Below are 19,927 nucleotides of genomic sequence, written 5' to 3'. Positions count from 1 at the left end.
AAAAATACTGAGAACTTTTTCAAAAATGTTTTGTGTTCCATTTTGGGTGAGTAAATGATGAGAGACTTATGAACTACCTGTATGCCTTTAAAAGTATCACATATAACATCTTCAACTTAAATAAATAATAATAATAATAACTACAATTGGGAGCATCCTTATAAAATTTATAAATACATTCATAATTAATTGTGTCATAACTAAATTAGTCACCAATAACACTGTCGTACTGTTAACACTACTTATCATATTTTAATATGCTTAAATATAGTCAGCAGAATTTCATCGGGGATAATATCGGTATTTGTTGATGAATGTAAAGTTTTTAAATTAAAGGTTTCAACATTTAATGTTTCATTTTGTTGTTTTTATTGTAATTTCTGTATGAACAAACATTTCCTCTGAATATAGTTGATCTGTTACATTCTTCCTAGTTTAGCTGACTGGCATTAGGACCCTGTTTCTGAGCATGAGATACGAGCAGAGGGCTATTGTGTGCTGCCAGCTGAATGCAGTAAAATCACATGATCCTAGAGGGAGAGAACACTGCAAACGACTCCACAACACTGAGACTTTGTGTATGAAAAGAGCACAGTGTCTGCTCAGCTGTGTGTGTGAAGTCTTATGAGTCAGTGGCAAATGCTTTTGGTAAGGTCATAGAAAAAAGTGTTACCTCTAGATAAATGTAATGCTCGCTGTTTTCAATAACATGTATATAGGCATTGAGGATAGACTGTTCACATGTGCCAGCAGACCAGCGATCCACAGAACGAAGAACCTGGGAGAAAAAGAGTAGGAAGAATGAAAAAGAAAAAAAAGGTACACAGATTACGGCAGAGAGTTAAATAGGAGGGAAATAAGGAAAAGAAAAATAAATTGCATGAAAACACATACCTGTACAGAGGCTTTTGTGGCACCGGGAATGGTGAATGGCAGCTTATCTGCTGTGCAGTGGGATTTTGGCAGTAGGTACGGGTAGAAGTCATCCTTGTACTTGTTCTTAAAGATCTGAATAGACAAATAAGAATACAAGAAGAAAAAGCAACGATTGAAGATTCTGAAGAGTCTGATTGTATGAAACAAACAAACAAAAAAAAAAACATTAAAATTACACATTTGATTTCTGACCTTTGTGAAGTTCCAGCGCTGGATGAAGTGTCGTGCAAGATCTCTGGCTGCCTTCCCATGATGCACTGCACCCAGGTCTCGCCAGGGGATGCGCGGCACCTGAGTTCTGTCAACATTGTCTGAGGGGGAAAAAAGCAGAAGCTACACTATTGGCTGAATTCACATTCAATATTCCCTCATCTCTGTTCTTGTTTAGAAAAACACACTTCTAATGAGCAGGTCCTAAGCAGACATCAAATATTGATGATGATGATGATGATGATATTTCAAATTTCTACTTCAAATAAAGTTTGTTCCTTTGAACTTTCTATTCATCAAAGAATCCTGGAAAAAAAGGATCAGTTTCCACAAAAATATCAAGCAGCACAACTTTCTTTTAATTATGAGAAATGTTTCTTGAGCAGCAAATCAGCATATTAGAATGATTTCTGAAGGATCATGTGACACTGAAAACTTGAGTAATGATGCTGAAAATTCAGGAACAGGAATAATCATTACAGGAATTTTATTAAAACAGAAAAACATTATTTTAGATTATAATAATATTTCACAATATTAGTGTTTTAATGTATGTTTGATTAATTCATTAAAAAAATGTAAACAGTAGTGTAAACAATGATATACATACATATATATATATATATATATATACATACACACACACACACACAAACACATTGACTTAAGTATAATCAACAAGTATAAAAAGTACAGTTAATAACAATATATACATAATGTGTGCTAAGAGATATAATTTTCTTTAAATAAAACTGCATTAATCACAAGACAGCAAGCAAGCCAAGTTCAATATGAGTTTCTTTATGTACCTTTATGAAAGGAAAAATTTCTAAATTAGGGTGTATTTATACTGTTTTTATTAAAAGATTTTAAAGGGGTAAATGGGTGATTTAAAAAAAAAATGCAATTATGTAAATCTGCATTGGACTGTGTACCTTGAAAGGGCTGATCCAGCTGTGTCCAGTCTCTCTTGATAAAGTTGCTGTAATCTTTTCCCAGCCACAAGAGGGCATTACAGCTCAGATCCACTTCATCCTCACACTCTGACGCAGGATCTGTCAGAGGGACTGCAGAGCCATCCACAGTATTAGACTGAGACAGGAAGAGAGAGAGGGAAGGTATGAGAAAGAAATTAAACACGGAAAGATGAAGAGTAAGAGACTGACATGTCATTTAAATATGCCATACAGCAATACCTCTTGGGCAGTCTCTGCATTATTGGGGGGTTCCAAATCACTTAGTCTATAGTCACTGTCATCCCACCTCCCAAATGCAAGATCCAACCCACCCACAAAGGCCACTGATTGGTCGATGGAAACCATTTTCTCATGATGGGCCCAGAGGACCACAACTGAGGCCACATGATCAGGGTGACGCATCACCTAGGGCAAAATAAATACAGACATACAGACCAAAACAGAAATACAGTCATTCACAACATGGCCCGGAAAAAACCCACAGTAAGACAGCTATCATGATGTTGACGAATTACAAAAATAGGAAGGATGAGCAAACAGCAGTATATGGAGTCAAATCAATGCCACATACACTGGCAAAAAATTTAAGTAGCCTACTGCAAAAAAATAAATAAAGTTTTGCGAACGGAAATGAAAGTACTGAGAAAAATAAATGTGCATTTTGCAGACAAATAAAAAGAATTGCAAAATATAAATGAAACAGAGCAAAAACAATGATTTTGCACCTCGTGTTTTCCATAGCCAGGAATGGGCAGTATTTCAGAGACATGTATTTAAAACACATATTTGAAATTCTAAATTCTATTTTGTATTTTAAAGCCTTTGGAAAAAGTCAAATGTAATTTGTATTTAAATTCATTTCAAATTAGTATTTTTGTATTTTCAAAATACATTTAAATGCTTTGTGCCAGTGTGATGTGCTTGGTGCAACTGCAATTATTGTAAGTACAGTATGCCACGACAGGAAATTCAAGTTCACACTTGCACACTGGCAGGCAATTTTTTGTGCATGTGGGTCATTTTGTAGATGGAGTGGAACACTGACAAGTAGGCCTACAATTTTGTCTTACGGGACGTGGCACGTAGTGGAATCACCGCGTAGCTCCCGCTTTCTCTTGTAGTGGAAGAGGTTTGTGTAGTTGACACCTTGTTTATACTTTCGCCTGTCTCTACACCAGGGGTGTTAACTCAATTCCTGGAAGGCTGGAGCCCTGCGGAGTTTTGTTCCAACCCTGCTTTAACACATATACCATGTAGCTTTCAAATAAGCCTGAATGACTTAATTAGTTGGATCAGGTGTGTTTAATTAAAGTTGAATCTAAACTATGCAGGGCTCCAGCCCTCCAGGAATTGAGTTTGACACCCCTGCTCTACACCATAAACCTGCTGAATGTGCACAATCCTCCCTAAACGGTCACAGCTTTTTTGACACTTGCTTGACACTTTTTACACTTGCTCGCCTTTGTACAATTCTGTGAAATGACAGAGGGTGACTTGGAGTAATAGTTGTCCAAACCATCAGAAAGCAGCAGAAAGTAGTTTGCCGAGTAGTTTGTCAAACAATCATTTTTGTGATAAGTTTATGCATAAATGGATTTCTTCACATATAAACTGATAAGGTTGTGGGTCATTTGGTAGGACACATGTGAAAATGTGAAAGTACACAACATAAATCCACACAAAATAATAAAATCTAGAGCTGAAACAACAAATCGATTTAATCGATTAAAATCGATTATTAAAATAGTTGTCAACTAATTTAGTCATCGATTCGTTGCTAAATAACTTTTATTTGCCGTAAGCGGCTCATTTCGTGCATATTTCAAATCTGCGGTGACCAAAGTGTGGCAGTAATGAGCCACCGGGGGTTTTACTCAGCCAGTACAACAGGAGAAGTAGCGAATAGCTGGCCTTGTTTTATGTCACGTGCTTCCCGAACAGCGTCTCTGCAGCCATAGACATCATGTCTGCAGCATTCAGCGTGATGTGGGAGTACTTTACATTGAGCCTTTAAAAAAGAAGAGTAACCTGTAAACTCTGCACTACTGCACTGTTTAAGGGGACGTTCACATATCGCGTCTTTTGCGCGCTCAAGTTCGTTATTTCCAACACCGCAGCGCATCGAGTTAAAAACATTTAAACTTTTCAGAATGCCGCAACCGCACCGCGGGTCATGTGACAAGAACTAACCAATCAGCTTCATCCTTTCCCGTAACAACGTTAAAAGCTCAGTCAAGATGAAAGGAACAGCTGATCATAGTTGTATATGGATTTCCATTTTGAAATAAATTTAGTAGCAGAGCTACTGCAAGCGATTTTTTGAGCTGCAAATCCATTTATCCTTTGCTGAAATTTCCGCGTCTTCAAGGAGAGAGCACGTCATGGTTGCTTAACAAAGGCAGACGCCTCAGGAGGGCTTCTGCCCGAGCGCTTGGGAAAGGAGGAGAAAGCGGTGCGCCTAGCGTTTTCCACGCGTTTTTAGGCGCGATTTGTGAACGGCCCCTAAGACTTTCATTTGTGCAGATTCTCCAGTACAATGTTGTTTGCAAATGTTTAGTCGTAAAAGCTGATAACATTGCTTTTTAACAGTTAACATTTAAAGCTTTACAAACATGTTCTGTGATCGGTTTGTCGTTTACCAGTTCAAAATTCAGTCGTGCAGCCTAATTATGACTGAATGAGAGAGGTAAATGTAGATATTTGAAATGCACTTTTTTTTTCTAAGTATTATTCACTGCTCTTTTTCACACAGCAGGTTTTTTGTGTGTGTCCTATTTTTTTTTTCTGGACAACCTTCTGATGGATTTTACTTTAAATTGTGAGTTCCATTCAGGTTTCATGCCATTGGCACTTTTTTTGAAGGATTGTTTACAATTTCACAGCAAAAGCTATAAAGCTTTTTCCCAGTAAATAATAAAATACAATGCACTGCAATTTTATTCTGTTTTATCCTTATTCTTCGTGAAAATATGTTCTGAAAGATTCCTTAATAAGCTTTGTTCAGGATGTTAAACTACTTTAGGAGCTCTAAGGACTGCCATGGTGAAAACATTATTTGAAATCTCCTTGTGAAATTTGCTAGAGTATGGGTCAGTGTTCTGATTGCAGAAGAGTTCGACAAAGGATTACTAACACAATAAAACAACTCCAGGTATATTTTTGATGAGAAATCTCTTAAATCTATGCTGAATGATAAAGACCATTTATTAATAATTTACTTGGGGAAAAAATGGAAAAAACTAAAATATAAGTACATAAACCGATTAATCGATTAATCGTAAAAATAATCGACAGATTAATCGATTATCAAAATAATCGTTAGTTGCAGCCCTAATAAAATCATGAGATTTGAGATTGACTTGTGACATTAGAACAAAACATTTTGTTTAAATGTAATGTACGTATGTACTGTATAACACTAAATTAAATATTGATTGAACAATACTGATTATTGATTACAATACTGATACAAATCACCGATGAATGGTACACCACAAAAAATCTTCAGCTTTTGGTTTTATTGTTAATTAAAAAATTTAATAAATAAACTTTAATAGTGTTAAATGCTCTTTAAATTAATTCTATGAATGAATTTTAAATTGTACAGTCGTGGCCAAAAGTTTTGAGAATTACATAAATATTGAAAATTGGAAAAGTTGCTGCTTAAGTTTTTATAATAGCAATTTGCATATACTCCAGAATGTTATGAAGAGTGATCAGATGAATTGCATAGTCCTTCTTTGCCATGAAAATTAACTTAATCCCAAAAAAACCTTTCCACTGCATTTCATTGCTGTCATTAAAGGACCTGCTGAGATCATTTCAGTAATCGTCTTGTTAACTCAGGTGAGAATGTTGACGAGCACAAGGCTGGAGATCATTATGTCAGGCTGATTGGGTTAGAATGGCAGACTTGACATGTTAAAAGGAGGGTGATGCTTGAAATCATTGTTCTTCCATTGTTAACCATGGTGACCTGCAAAGAAACGCGTGCAGCATTATTGCGTTGCATAAAAATGGCTTCACAGGCAAGGATATTGTGGCTACTAAGATTGCACCTAAATCAACAATTTATAGGATCATCAAGAACTTCAAAGAAAGAGGTTCAATTCTTGTAAAGAAGGCTTCAGGGCGTCCAAGAAAGTCCAGCAAGCGCCAGGATCGTCTCCTAAAGAGGATTCAGCTGCGGGATCGGTGTGCCACCAGTGCAGAGCTTGCTCAGGAATGGCAGCAGGCAGGTGTGAGCGCATCTGCACGCACAGTGAGGCCAAGACTTTTGGAAGATGGCCTGGTGTCAAGAAGGGCAGCAAAGAAGCCACTTCTCTCCAAAAAAAACATCAGGGACAGATTGATCTTCTGCAGAAAGTATAGTGAATGGACTGCTGAGGACTGGGGCAAAGTCATATTCTCCGATGAAGCCCCTTTCCGATTGTTTGGGGCATCTGGAAAAAGGCTTGTCCGGAGAAGAAAAGGTGAGCGCTACCATCAGTCCTGTGTCATGCCAACAGTAAAGCATCCTGACACCATTCATGTGTGGGGTTGCTTCTCATCCAAGGGAGTGGGCTCACTCACAATTCTGCCCAAAAACACAGCCATGAATAAAGAATGGTACCAAAACACCCTCCAACAGCAACTTCTTCCAACAATCCAACAACAGTTTGGTAAAGAACAATTCATTTTCCAGCACGATGGAGCATTTGGCCCAGAAGTTGATTGAGAGCATGCCCAGTTGAATTGCAGAGGTCCTGAAAAAGAAGGGCCAACACTGCAAATACTGACTCTTTGCATAAATGTCATGTAATTGTCGATAAAAGCCTTTGAAACATATGATGTGCTTGTAATTATATTTCAGTACATCACAGAAACAACTGAAACAAAGATCTTAAAGCAGTTTAGCAGCAAACTTTTTGAAAACTAATATTTATGTAATTCTCAAAACTTTTGGCCACGACTGTACATTTTAGATAAAAGTTCTAATTTGAAGAAATTATACATGAAATAATTATATATATTATCCTTACTGGATAAGTACGTACATTTTTTTTTTTTTTGCATTTAGATTAGATCCAGATGGATTTCAGCCAACAGGGATGACCATTTTTGTGTATTTTCAAAATACAAAATACCGTATTTGTTTTTAAATACATTTTTCCACACAGTATTTTGTATTTTTATTTTAAATACATTTTCATGCATGTATCTCTATCTCTGGCTAGGTCGATTATTAATCATAATTGTCATAATTGTCAATTATTCTTTTGAAATTGTAATTTTCGATTATTAATTATGGTTATCACAATTTACATTGAATGATGTTTATACCATTGTTTGATGCAACTGCATGCCATATTTTTATATGAAAATAAGCTGAAAACATTCTAACTGAAAAACATTTAATGCTTTTTTATATTATTAAGCCTCAAATGTCAAATGTACATCAGATTGATTTCTTCTTTAAATTATAAAAAAGTAAAAATATGAATGGTATTATAATGTTTTACTAAAACTAAAACAATGGAAAAACCCTTAAGATAACATGTAGAAAAAAAACATGTATTAAGAGATAACATAGATTACATAGATAACATAATAACATAAGAATAACACAAGTGGACTTCAAAAAATGAATTGCCGCTTTGTACGATTACGTAATTGTGGCATCCATGATTGAAATTGTGATTAGAAATTCAATTAATTGAGCAGCCCTATCTCTGGCCATTCCTACTAGTTAATTTATTTTGCGTTTCAGTCAAGTATGAGCTTGTGATACCGTTTTTTTCATGTTGATCTACATTTCACTTTCTGGCATTGTTTTGACATAGGGGTGGAGTCAAGGGACTGAGCGTGTACAAAAAGATGGACACTACTCCCTGGAAGTAATGTCATCGGCCCAAGACGTAGATCATAACTGATCCAGGCAGTGGAATGCAGGTGGATCGTTTCACTAGCATTAAAACATGCATGGTTTTGTTTTATTAACAATGCTAACATGAACACATGCTATTCATTTCTCTCAACGTGCACACTTTTACAGCATTAAAATGAGTATTGTTTTGTTTTGTTAACTAAATATGTATTAATGGTGTTTGCTTAAAATCTGTTAACCTGTTGGGGGAAGCCAGCACACAGAAGAATCCTTTTTTTTACATGAGTTCAAAGTTACTGCTAGATTTAATGTAAAATAATGTAATTAACTTGATAAACTATACAACATTAAAAAGGTTTAAGACTTCATTTTTTTAATCTTACAGTGACAGCTGGCGTCCTCCCACAGGTTAACACATTTTAAATCACTGTTAATACACATTTAGTTAACAAAACGAAAATGCATATTTTAATGCTATAAAGTGTACACAATGAGATAAATAAACAGCAGATGTTCATGTTAGCAACTTCAAAAGTGAAAAATGGTATCACAAGCTCACACTTGACTGAAATGCAAAATAAAAGCAGCGATGAAATTAAATTAGTAGCTATGGCCATGGAAAACATGATTATTTATATTTTGCAATTCTTTATTTTTGTTTGCAAAAAGTACATTTATTTTTTCTCAATACTTTCATTTTAATTTGCAATACTTTTCTTTCTTTTGCGAGGATATATGGCATTGATTTTTTTTCCCCATAGCTGTATAAACAGATATATAGTATATAGTGCATCAAACCTTAATATTGGGGTGCAGGTTCATCAGTGTTCTCTTGCTGTAGCCGCTGTTGATCCCCAGAGCCAGTTCCACCTCCTTATACAACAACACACACACCTTCACACCCTGTTCCTAAACACCACACACACACACACACACACACACACACACACACACACACACACACACACACACACACACACACACACACACACACACACACACACACACACACACTTCGGGTCATGTTAAAGTTCAAGGCCATCAATATAACTATAACTATAAATAATGGTATATAACTATAAATATAACTATAAATGATTGTCTGACACATGGAATGTTTTTTAAAATAGGGAAGAGAATTAATTTATTGTTTAAAAGTTTAATGTTATGTAAAAAAGGATCAACATACTGCTTTGCGTTTGAGAATCTTGTCCAAGCGCCAGTATGTTCCTGTAGCTGGACGTTTGAGGAAAACCTCTGGACTGAGCCTGCAGAGAGAGAAACTCAAATATAAAACATATAATTTATAATACACACATATAATTTAAACACATGAAATAAAGTGACAGTGGCACCTTCAGGTGTATGACTATATGCACTGTGTGTACCATGAGCGCTCTGACTGACCATTTTCCCTGCAAATATTTCAGCAGTTGTTACCTATTTGTGCCCCATATTTCTGTCAAATGAACCAGTGATGCCAATTATTTGTGATTTAATCATTCTTTTGTGTTGGGCCACTTTCTGAAATCATACAGCCTTCCTCTGGCCTCAGGTCTGAAATTAAAAAACTTAATTGGACAAAAATGCCCCTGCACAATTAAACTAAATCTATAACTAGGGGTGGTGTTGGCGCAGTGGATAAGACACATGCCTTTGGTGTGAGAGACCCGGGTTCGAATCCACTGTGAGACACCAATGTGTCCCTGAGCAAGACACTTAACCCCTAGTTGCTCCAGAGGTGTGCGACCTCTGACATATATAGCAATTGTAAGTCGCTTTGGATAAAAGCGTCAGCTAAATGAATAAATGTAAATGTCTATTATGGCTGTCGTGAATGAAGTGAAAAATTTTAAATTAAAAGTGTTGTTTGCTACAATAGATACAGATCTGCTCTTATCACAACAAAATCACACACACGATTCTGTTGAGTTTATGAATGACCAAACAAAGGTGTTCTAATTAGTCCTCACTGACAGAGCACTGCATTTCAGCCAGACCTCGATGGGGCCCGACTTATTTATGCCCCATGGGACCGGGCTTCGGGCCCCCCAACTGAGCCTGGTTTCTCCCAAGGTTTTTTTCTCTATTCTGTCACCGATGGAGTTTCGGTTCCTTGCCGCTGTCGCCTATGGCTTGCTTAGTTGGGGACACTTCATCTACAGCGATATCGTTGACTTGATTGCAAATAAATGCATAGACACTATTTAACTGAACAGAGATGACATCACTGAAGTCAATGATGAACTGCCTTTAACTATCATTTTGCATTATTGACACACTGTTTTCCTAATGAATGTTGTTCAGTTGCTTTGACGCAATGTATTTTGTTTAAAGCGCTATATAAATAAAGGTGACTTGACTTGACTTGAAAAGGAGGTAGAACTCTCCTTCCTCTCTACGCGATCGCAGGAGTGTATGGAACCAATATTTCCTCTTTCTTTTTCTCTTTTTAAGAAGAGAGAGGACAAAAAAATCACCCACACTACTTGAAGATGACATTTTGTATTGTTTTGCTTTTTTTTTCGTAACGCCTTCATTAATACGCATCGGACTCAGTGTGCAAGGTCTCTGTGCATGACGATTTTTTCAGATCACGAATGCAAAAAAACGCATGCGAAAATTTCGGACTCAGTGTGCAATGACCTTAACTGTTGAAAATGCTTAAAAAAATAAGAATAGCCATGTCCTGTGGTGAAGCCTTGAATATGCTTGAAGTGTTTTATATCTATAGATTTCATTGTAGGCAAGTCAAGTGTTAATTTGAGAAGCTGGCCGCTTGGTCGTGACTTTAAATAACAAAAACTTGAATTTTACAAACTAAATACTAAAAAACTAAACTAAACTAATACTCCAAGCATTTATCAAAATTAACTTAATAATGAAACCAAAATAGATATAACCACTTTGCTATTGAAAACAAAACTGGGCTATTATACAAAACTGACTGCAAAAATAGTATAGGGTGGGTAAGTGGTGGACAAAAAAAAAAAAAAAAAGGGCTCCAGTCGGACCCGGGCCAAGAATTCTGATAAAGGGTCTGACAAAGAGCCAGACTAGGGCATGAGCATCTCGGGCCAGAACTGGGCAAGGGCCTAGAGTTGAGGCCTGTGCAAGGCTTTGCTTTGCAAAGCATTACTTTGGTCACAAATACATGAACAAACAATATTAATATTGTGAAATATTATTAAAATTTACCAATTTCAATTTTACTCCAGTCTTTAGTGTCACATGACACTTAAAGAAATCATTCTAATTTGCTTTTTTTGGTGCTCAAGAAACTTATCCTATTATTATCAATGTTAAAAACAGTTGTGCTGCTTAATATTTTGTAGAAATCCTGATTTCAGGTCTGGATTGTATACAGTATGTGATTACAAATGGAGCTACTGACCCATTAAGGCCATGTACTGTACATGTGTGTCTATTATTACACTGACCACCAATCGGTGATGAAGATCTCCTCCTTGGCCTGTTCCAATGCATCTGCCAGGTCTGAGAAATAGCCATTCCCATTAACATACCTGTCAATCAACCAATGAGTCATTTACTCAACACCCACTTCATTACACAAATTGGGCCAATCAATCAATTCTCCTTGATCGAAAGTTCAACAAAGGACATATTACGTAAATGCACACACCACTTTGTGAGGGTGTCCGGTCTGGGTGGGGCGAAGCCTTCATAGCGATTCATCTGGTGGAAATCACAGCGCTCAGAAAGACTCCGAATCTCATGACTCCACCACAAGGCCTGTCTGTAGCTATTGCACTTAATCACCAGCTTCCTACAAAACACATACCAGCTGTTGCTGCACATGTCTCTGTAAAACAGTCTGTCAGACTGGTGTAAGCAGTAGGAAGATTTCCTTATATTGGTCCTCAGACTCCACTTTTTACCTGCTGAAGTTCTCTATGCAGACGCCGTGCTTGGTATCAGTGTAAACACGTCCAACCAACACCTTCAGCTCAGGATCGAACAGCAGAACAAAAGACACAATGCCAGGATCTCTGCTCATACACAGCAATTGTAGAAAACAACAACATAAATCAATTATAAAAATTAGTCATCAGGATGAAGCAAATATTAATCCACATTTAATATGAGTATGATAAAATATGTATTTAATATGGTAATAAATGGTAATAAAAGCTTGAGGCTATTCAGAGCAGAATCCAGCAACATTATACCAAATGAAAAACAACCAAATGATTTTGTCAGTTTCACACTGATAATACTGAAATGCATTCTTTTATTAGCAAAATAAAAATAAACACTTATTTCAAATAAACACTTGTCTTTTGAACCTTATTTAATATATATATATATATATATATATATATATATATATATATATATATATATATATATATATATATATATATATATATATATATATTTATATATATTAAAACTAAGCAGTGTAGGCTTTATCACCCTGCAGAGGTTTATTTGCAAAATAATCGAGATGGTACTCACTGCAGAACACAAGATCCAGGGGGCGATGTTGGATCCAGATCCAACTCCTCCCACCTTACATATACCTAAACCTACCACTCTCCACCCCCTAGATGTGGATCCAACCCGCCCCCTGGATCTTGTGTTCTGCTGTGAGGGGCTACTGAAATAATCTGCTGGCTGTACACTATCCCTCAGCCTTGCCACACCCCCCAGTTTGGGAACCAATGGAGTAGGCAATTTGTGCTCTATTAATTTGGTCTGTTAATGATGCTTTATGTGTTTGATTACTAATGCATGTGTAGTATGGCATTGCAAAGAGGACAAAAACATTCTGCCTCGACTCTTTATCGTCATGTGTGTTAAAATTTGCAAAGTGTACCAAACTGACCAAAACTATATAAATGCAATATTTGAATTCATGAATATATAGCGATATCTACGGTATAGAAAAATTCATATCATGGAACAACATAATACCGGAAGTCACGTTCATACCAGTATACTGCCCACCCCAGCACACAATGAAGGGCTGGGCAAAGTTTCACCAGTGTTTTCATAGAAACTGTTCTGTTTTGTTTTACTTTGGCCTGTTTGGCTCTCACACATGATGCATTGTTACTGCAACAAACTTAAACTGGCTCCAGCGGTAAAAGGAAGAAGGAAAATGATGACTCATGTCATTTCCTCAAACATTTTGAAACCCTGTTAAAGGGTCATTCCACCCGTGGAGACATGAATGTGTATTGAAAGTGGGTCATATATGTAGTAGAATAGTATAATTTTTTATTTTTATTTTGGTCCTTCTGGGCCTATAAAAGGCAGAAAATAACTTTTTAGAGCTTGTGGACTGTAGACAACAATCCCCATAGTGCATTGCAATGCTCAGCTCCGCAGGCCACTCCCACTACTCCGCCCATCAATGTGGATTATAGTTGAGCTCTCCTCTACGCTACCAATTGTAAATTATTTGGCACAATTTGTTGTGAAGAGTTATTTTGCGACCCAATTAATGTTTTTGTGACAAAATGGTGTGCACTTGCATAGTACCGGGATGTTGTTCAAGAACAAGGAAAATACCCGGAGTAAGTATTCACAGATTCCCGAAAGATACGGACTTGTGCAAAAAGTGGCTACGGGCTATCAATAACCCTAAGTTCGCTGGGGACACAACACTTGAAGCACTAAAAAATCAGACGGTGTGCAGTTTACATTTCAAGCCCGAAGATTATGCGCCTAACCCCCTAGGATTGAAGAGACCCGCGCTTTTGAAAAACGCAATTCCTTCAGTATTTTCCTTGCCAGACGATGTCGACGAAAAGCCAGGAACGTACGGGAACCACCAGCACTAAACGCATTTGCCTGGAGGTAATTTTATTTCTGACTAGACTCTATTAGCAGCTAGTGGCTACTGAGAACACACACTGACATAGTCGTCTGCTGTAAAGAAACACATCTCCTATGATTTTTCTGTTTACGAACTAAATATCTTGTATGTTTTGCTCGCTTGTTGTTTTAATGTGTCTGCCTCAGTAACTAACGTTACACTTGTCAAGAAATGAGTAAGTAAAGTTAGTATGTAACGTAATAATGTAACGTTAGACACTTAGCTAAAAGTTATATATAAGTTTGCTATTATCGATGTAAACCAACTTCGAGCCACTGCGGGCTCCTCGTCCGCGGCAGGCAGATCGTCTGCATCAGCTGTGGTGGCAGCAGCTTCAGCCGCCTCCTGTTCCTCCATAGACCTCAGCTGCTCGTCGCTGTACTGTGGCTCCCTCTCCCAAATGCATCCGTCTGAAAAATCAGTATTTTCCTCCATATTTTCGAAAAGTTTCTCCCGGTGAAATCAAACGCACAGGCACTGATCTGTGATAGATCTGTTAGCGCATTAGGTACAACCCCCTATGGGCAGGTTTGAAAGGGTGGGAACTTGTGCTTGTAGTCTTTACAGAAATCCACCCTTTTTACACTTCCTCCTACAATGACGTCAAATGACGATTTTTGCGTCATTGTAGGAGGAAGTGAAAAAGGTAAATAGTGGATTTCTCTCGTCTCAGGGGAAAATGAGAGAATGTTGCACAACCATTCAATAGTATGACTGGTTTTCTAACAATGGACCTCTTAATGCAGATGGGTGGAGTGACCCTTTAAGATACTGACAGTGGCATTTAGTGGTGTACAACTGAGTGGTTGAATGTGACACTCCTGACCTTTGCAAACTTTTAAATTGTATTAGAGACACACACTTCCATCTGCACTTGGTGATAGTCCTCTCTAAACAGCTAATGTCTGTTCTGATTGATGACACAACACAGAGGACCTTTATATCGACATAGTAAGGGGGAACTTGTTAGACTGGCTTCTAGTCCAAGCACTAACTCCTGCACAGTGTTGGGGAGTAACTAGTTACATGTAACTGCGTTACGTAATTTAATTACAAAATAAATGTAACAGTAATCAGTTACAGTTACTAAGAAAAAATGAGTAATTAAATTACAGTTACATATTAAAATTGTAATGATTACAAAGAGGATTACATTTGAATATTTACACACATCCACTTACAGCTTATTTCTTTCCCAAATTGCACTAAGACATATGGCCCATAATATCCGAGACGCGGAAAACACATTCGTAGAATCGAGTCATAAAAATGGAATTCAGCCTATAACGTGGACGCAATATGCCACATATTGGACGAATAAATCAAAAGTAGGTCAGTACACTTGAATCAAAACCCGATATGGACTGATGTCTGTGAATATTAAGCCGCAAAAAGACTGAATATGAATCCTGCACGTTCTGCGTGTCTGTGGAAATCAGGCGCTGACTGGACATCGGGAGAACTGGGACTATTCCCGGTGGCCTGGCAGACGATTTGGCCTTCTACTTTAATATTGTTATTGTATAATTGCAGGCCGAATATACTAAAGCGATTATTTCCGAATCCGCCATTCGATAATTAAATCTCTAATAAATCATGAATCGGTTAGTCGTGACTGGCAATGGTTGGCTCGCGCGCTCTCCGCGCCTCCGCCGAACGGTTTGGATCAGACTCCGAGTAATCAATGCGAGAGAGAGACCGGAGTGAACTGTGTAAGCGCACAGCTGGAGCAGAGAAGCGACACTTCTGTTCAGGGTTTCAGGTGCAGGTCAGTTTCATCTGTAAATATGCTAATGTAGTTTTGTCTTTGTTTACTTAGTCAAGCAGCAGCACACTGCTCGCAATCACTCAAAATACTGTATAAACGACGTCATTATTATCTTTTGTAATGTTACAGTAGTAAGTTAGCAGACAAATCATCATATTTTATCATAGGTTTAGGGGGAGCTAGTGGATACAAAAACACAACCCTTAGGAAAATTTATGTAGCCTATGGTATGGCACTAACCGTGGTTTAATTATGGAATTTGTAGTAAAAATAAATACAAGTGGTAATTAATTTGCCAAAAAAACAAAATTGCACTTACAAAACATGGTAAAAGTCAAATAAAAATCTTCAGTATTAAAGTCATGAGAGGATGGATGGATAATGGAAGTGAAGGTGCAGTTCAAGGAGAGAACTCTTAACTACGTTGCAAAGTCCCCCAACCTAAGGATTCAAATCTTTTTCATGTCAGGTCCATACACAAAATAGGGTTGTCCATGTATCAGAATGGGTTGTGGGTGTATGAGTGTGAGATTTCCCAGCCTATTTTTTTTCCCAGTCCGCCCCTCATGGAAATTAATCTCTAGAACAGTCACTTCATGAGCATTTTTTACTTATTTTGAGAAACTATCATCATATCATATACAAAGAGACAGCAGTGTTTCAAAAAGACACCAATGTTTCAGGAGTTTAGTACACAAAATAGGACACATGCTTATTAGATAACCGTATTTGAGTTGATGTATATGCTTTTATTTTTTTATTAACTATTTTTCCCCAAACCATTGTTAGATGCAGTTAGATGCCTGTAGTTATGCAAAGATTTGGATTCAAAAACAGTATCTATAAACTATTTATTTTGATTTTAAATCTGCTTTGAACTTCAGATCAATCTCTAAATAAAGTCTGATTGTGTGGTGGATGTGTTCAAATGTGATCATCTTAATTTAAGTGATGAAGGATGGTGAAAGTCTGACAGTATTGAGCACTACTTTAAGGTTAAACCTGCATGGTGTAAAATGGTTGACGATGATTAACAGTTGCAAATTAACATTCATTAGAAATTTATAAAAGTAATCAAAATGTACTCAAAAGTAATTAGTTACATTACTTTATTAAAGTAATTAAAAAGTTACACTACTATTACATTTTAAACAGGGTAACTTGTAATCTGTAACCTATTACATTTCCAAAGTAACCTTCCCAACACTGCTCCTGCATTATCTCCAACTACAGCTTTAACCTTTCAATGACCTTCTGTGATTTTGATGCTGGAAGCTTCAGGCTGAGAGGGATCAATATTTGTTTCGAGCGACAATCCTTTCCACCCTACAGTGTACAATACTGCACAATAATGCATAAATCAAGAATGCTAGATGTAGTGTCCATATGCTGGATTTAGGAATTTGAGACATTTACATTTTCTAAGGGTAAAATTAGAGGTTTGTCACATGACAACAGAAGGTTCTGATATATATGACTTAAAATTAATTAAAAATAGCTGGTAAATAAAAAAATCTAAAGAAAGAAATAGCAAAAACAAGCAGCTGATTGTTTTGAAAGGCATGTTGTAACTTGAAACAACAGAAAAGAGCAGAGAGCAATGTGAAGTAACACATAACAGTGCACATGTGGGTGTGTTTGTATTGTGGAGAAACTCACCTGGACATGTAAAGGAGGAACGAATCCTTCACCACAAGCCAACGACGAGACCAGCGAAAGCAGAACTGATGATGTCCGATGCAGTTGAGCCCCTGGATGCGGTGACCCCCGGACCGTTTCAGAATATAACCTTCACTGTGGAAAAAAAAACAAACAACAAGGTTAAAAAAATAAGTAAGGCAACAATGGAATAATACTGAAATTGCGAGAGAAGAAACACACACAATCTGTACTCACAGGCCTTTGGGTCCAAGGTCTCTGATGAAGGACAGTGGACTGATTTCCAGAAAGTCCAACTGAGAGCACAATATACACACTTTAATATGCAAGCATACAAGCACAATCCTCTGTAACCTTGTAAAGTATTTATCCATATGTGTGTGTGAGAAGAACAGCTTTTTAAACACAATAACTAAATAATTTGATTTCAGAAATAGAAACATATGCATTATCATTAATATCATTATCTTTTACTATTATTATTATTCAGTAGACCCAGTATTGAAGGACAAATAATCATTAATAAAGTTGAATAACAATAAAACATACATTATTATAATTATTCCGTAAAACCAATATATATATATATATTATATATATATATATTAGTGCTGTCAATCGATTAAAAACTTTAACTAGATTAATCACACATTTTTTCTGTGATTAATCGCAATTAATCGCAATAAAAAAAGAAATGTTTTTGTACGTTTTTAATATATTTTTTAATGTAATAATTTCACAGTTAATCAAATTAATGTAGAAACAACATAAAGACAGTATATTTTAAATAATTGTTTAAATGGCATCTTTTTATGAATGAAGACCAGTATTACTGATATTAATACAGCTACTGATTTTTTTTTATTTTTTACATTTATTATTAGGCTTCAAAAATATAACAGTTTTTAATTTAAGTAAACTTAAAACAATGCTAACATAATAAATGTCATGTTTACTCCTGCTCTTCCTGTCTTAACAGTTAGGAAATATACAGAAATTTAATAAAGTTATATGCAGTCTGCACTGCATAAACTATAAATTAAATAGTTAATCCTTATTAAAGCTACAAAAGTTATTTAGTCAAGAGCAGCGAGTCATTTTCTCTGTTCCCTTTGTTCTTTAACTTTACTGACAGGAAGCTTTATTGGCTGCTGTCCCTTTAAGAGCAGACAGACACGCAGATCTCACCGTTTATATACTGTCTATGGATCTCGCCTCATTCTCTCACAACTCTTTTTGGTCATTTTAGACTTTATATAATTCATTTAAGATTGCTCTTGTGAGGATAATCGACAAAACTGGCACTGGGATGTTTATTGTTAGTTCAAGCGCTTAAGAGAACTGGATTCTGGCGCCCTGTCTATGCATTGTGTGTGTGTGTGTGTACGTGTGTATGTGTCACATAAGGGCATTCACAGACAGCGCATTCTCTTTTGGCTTGCCACGCTTGAAATGTTTAAAAGCATTTAAATGAATAAGAGCCTGATCATATAATGTAAAGCTAGCCAACGGATGGCAGAAAATACCGATGCTGCGTTAATTGCGTTAAATATTTTGACACGTTAAACCAGACGAAAATTAATCGCATGCGTTAACGCGTTAACGTTGACAGCACTAATATATATATATATATATTATGTGCAAATAAGCTTCTCACCATCCCATGATAGTTCCTGTAGAAAGTGTTTTCTAGTAAGTTATTTAAATATTCCTCCAGATATTTCTGAAAAACACGCATAAAAACAATATATATACACAATACAGTCAGTGTGCAACTTTTAGAGGGAGGTGGCCTTTGCTTTAGTACGTATATACCGGTTTGCTAGACGTTCTCCTGATTCTGTTGATTCCATGTAAAGTTGGCATTTCCTCTGTCAAACTTGCCAGCTGTTGTCTCTGAATGGCAAATCTAATTCAAATCAAAAGAACAAGGCAAGGGAAATACCAGGTCAAAACTCCAGCTCAAACAAATGAAGCGTTGTGAATTTTGCATGGGTCTGCGTGTGTGCTCACCTCCCCAGAGGCAAGAACTGCAGCATCATTTTGTGTTTGTACAGGTCTCTGTGGAGCTCCTGGAAGTGCTTGTACTTTCTTTTTACCGTCCATGTGAACTCGCCATGTGTCAGACGGACCGTGTACAGAGTGCACACACGTACCTGCAAACAGGATTTTTACACTGTTAGGTATAACACAACAATACACTATTAAGTACAAACCCAAAAACGCACCTTGGAGCGTGTGGTGTATCGCTCTGTGTTTTCCACTTTACAGGTGATAGGTGTGCCATGAATGAGAGGAGAGATGCAAACTTCTTTTAGGTCTGCCAGGTGATGTACCACAAAAAAGTTCCGTTCCTCTAAAATAAATAATAAAAGACAAACATAAGGCTGAGACCACTAGTATTGTCTAATTTAATACAAAGTATTACTGCAAAGCAGTTTGAGTGAAAATTTGAATTGAAAAATCATCATGAATTTCAGCAACATTCAAGCTGTATGAAATCATTGTAGCGTATCAGACCTGAACCAGACAAATTAAAGATTCGATCGGGAGCATGGTTGAAACATGAGGAGCCAAATTCCACAGAAAAGCTCAAGACAACAGGATGTTGTAAATCAATTCCTAGCACCACAAGTCAGAAGCAAGTCCACTAACCAACCAACTCC

General features: G+C 36.8%; 1 protein-coding gene across 2 annotated transcripts in view; it reads right to left on the bottom strand.

Moving 5' to 3' along the window:
• The window catches only part of LOC132139528 (phospholipase D2-like), a 35,815-nt gene that overhangs the window by 4,975 nt on the left and 10,913 nt on the right, over nucleotides 1–19,927 (bottom strand). For both annotated transcript variants that reach the window (XM_059547943.1, XM_059547941.1), the window contains exons 3-18: nucleotides 19,490–19,617; nucleotides 19,275–19,417; nucleotides 19,077–19,170; nucleotides 18,919–18,984; nucleotides 17,499–17,557; nucleotides 17,262–17,396; nucleotides 11,889–11,999; nucleotides 11,633–11,776; nucleotides 11,430–11,513; nucleotides 9,179–9,257; nucleotides 8,788–8,898; nucleotides 2,343–2,528; nucleotides 2,082–2,238; nucleotides 1,129–1,247; nucleotides 895–1,008; nucleotides 674–778 (exon numbers count right to left, since the gene is read on the bottom strand). In XM_059547943.1, the coding sequence (XP_059403926.1) occupies nucleotides 674–778; nucleotides 895–1,008; nucleotides 1,129–1,247; nucleotides 2,082–2,238; nucleotides 2,343–2,528; nucleotides 8,788–8,898; nucleotides 9,179–9,257; nucleotides 11,430–11,513; nucleotides 11,633–11,776; nucleotides 11,889–11,999; nucleotides 17,262–17,396; nucleotides 17,499–17,557; nucleotides 18,919–18,984; nucleotides 19,077–19,170; nucleotides 19,275–19,417; nucleotides 19,490–19,617 (1,835 nt within the window). The remainder of the gene's footprint in view (nucleotides 1–673; nucleotides 779–894; nucleotides 1,009–1,128; nucleotides 1,248–2,081; nucleotides 2,239–2,342; nucleotides 2,529–8,787; nucleotides 8,899–9,178; nucleotides 9,258–11,429; nucleotides 11,514–11,632; nucleotides 11,777–11,888; nucleotides 12,000–17,261; nucleotides 17,397–17,498; nucleotides 17,558–18,918; nucleotides 18,985–19,076; nucleotides 19,171–19,274; nucleotides 19,418–19,489; nucleotides 19,618–19,927) is intronic.

The sequence above is a fragment of the Carassius carassius genome, chromosome 4, assembly GCF_963082965.1.
Source record: "Carassius carassius chromosome 4, fCarCar2.1, whole genome shotgun sequence".
NCBI classification, from domain to species: Eukaryota; Metazoa; Chordata; class Actinopteri; order Cypriniformes; family Cyprinidae; genus Carassius; species Carassius carassius.
The sequence above is the reverse complement of the archived record's forward strand: the minus strand, read 5'-3'. Positions and strand labels throughout refer to the sequence as shown.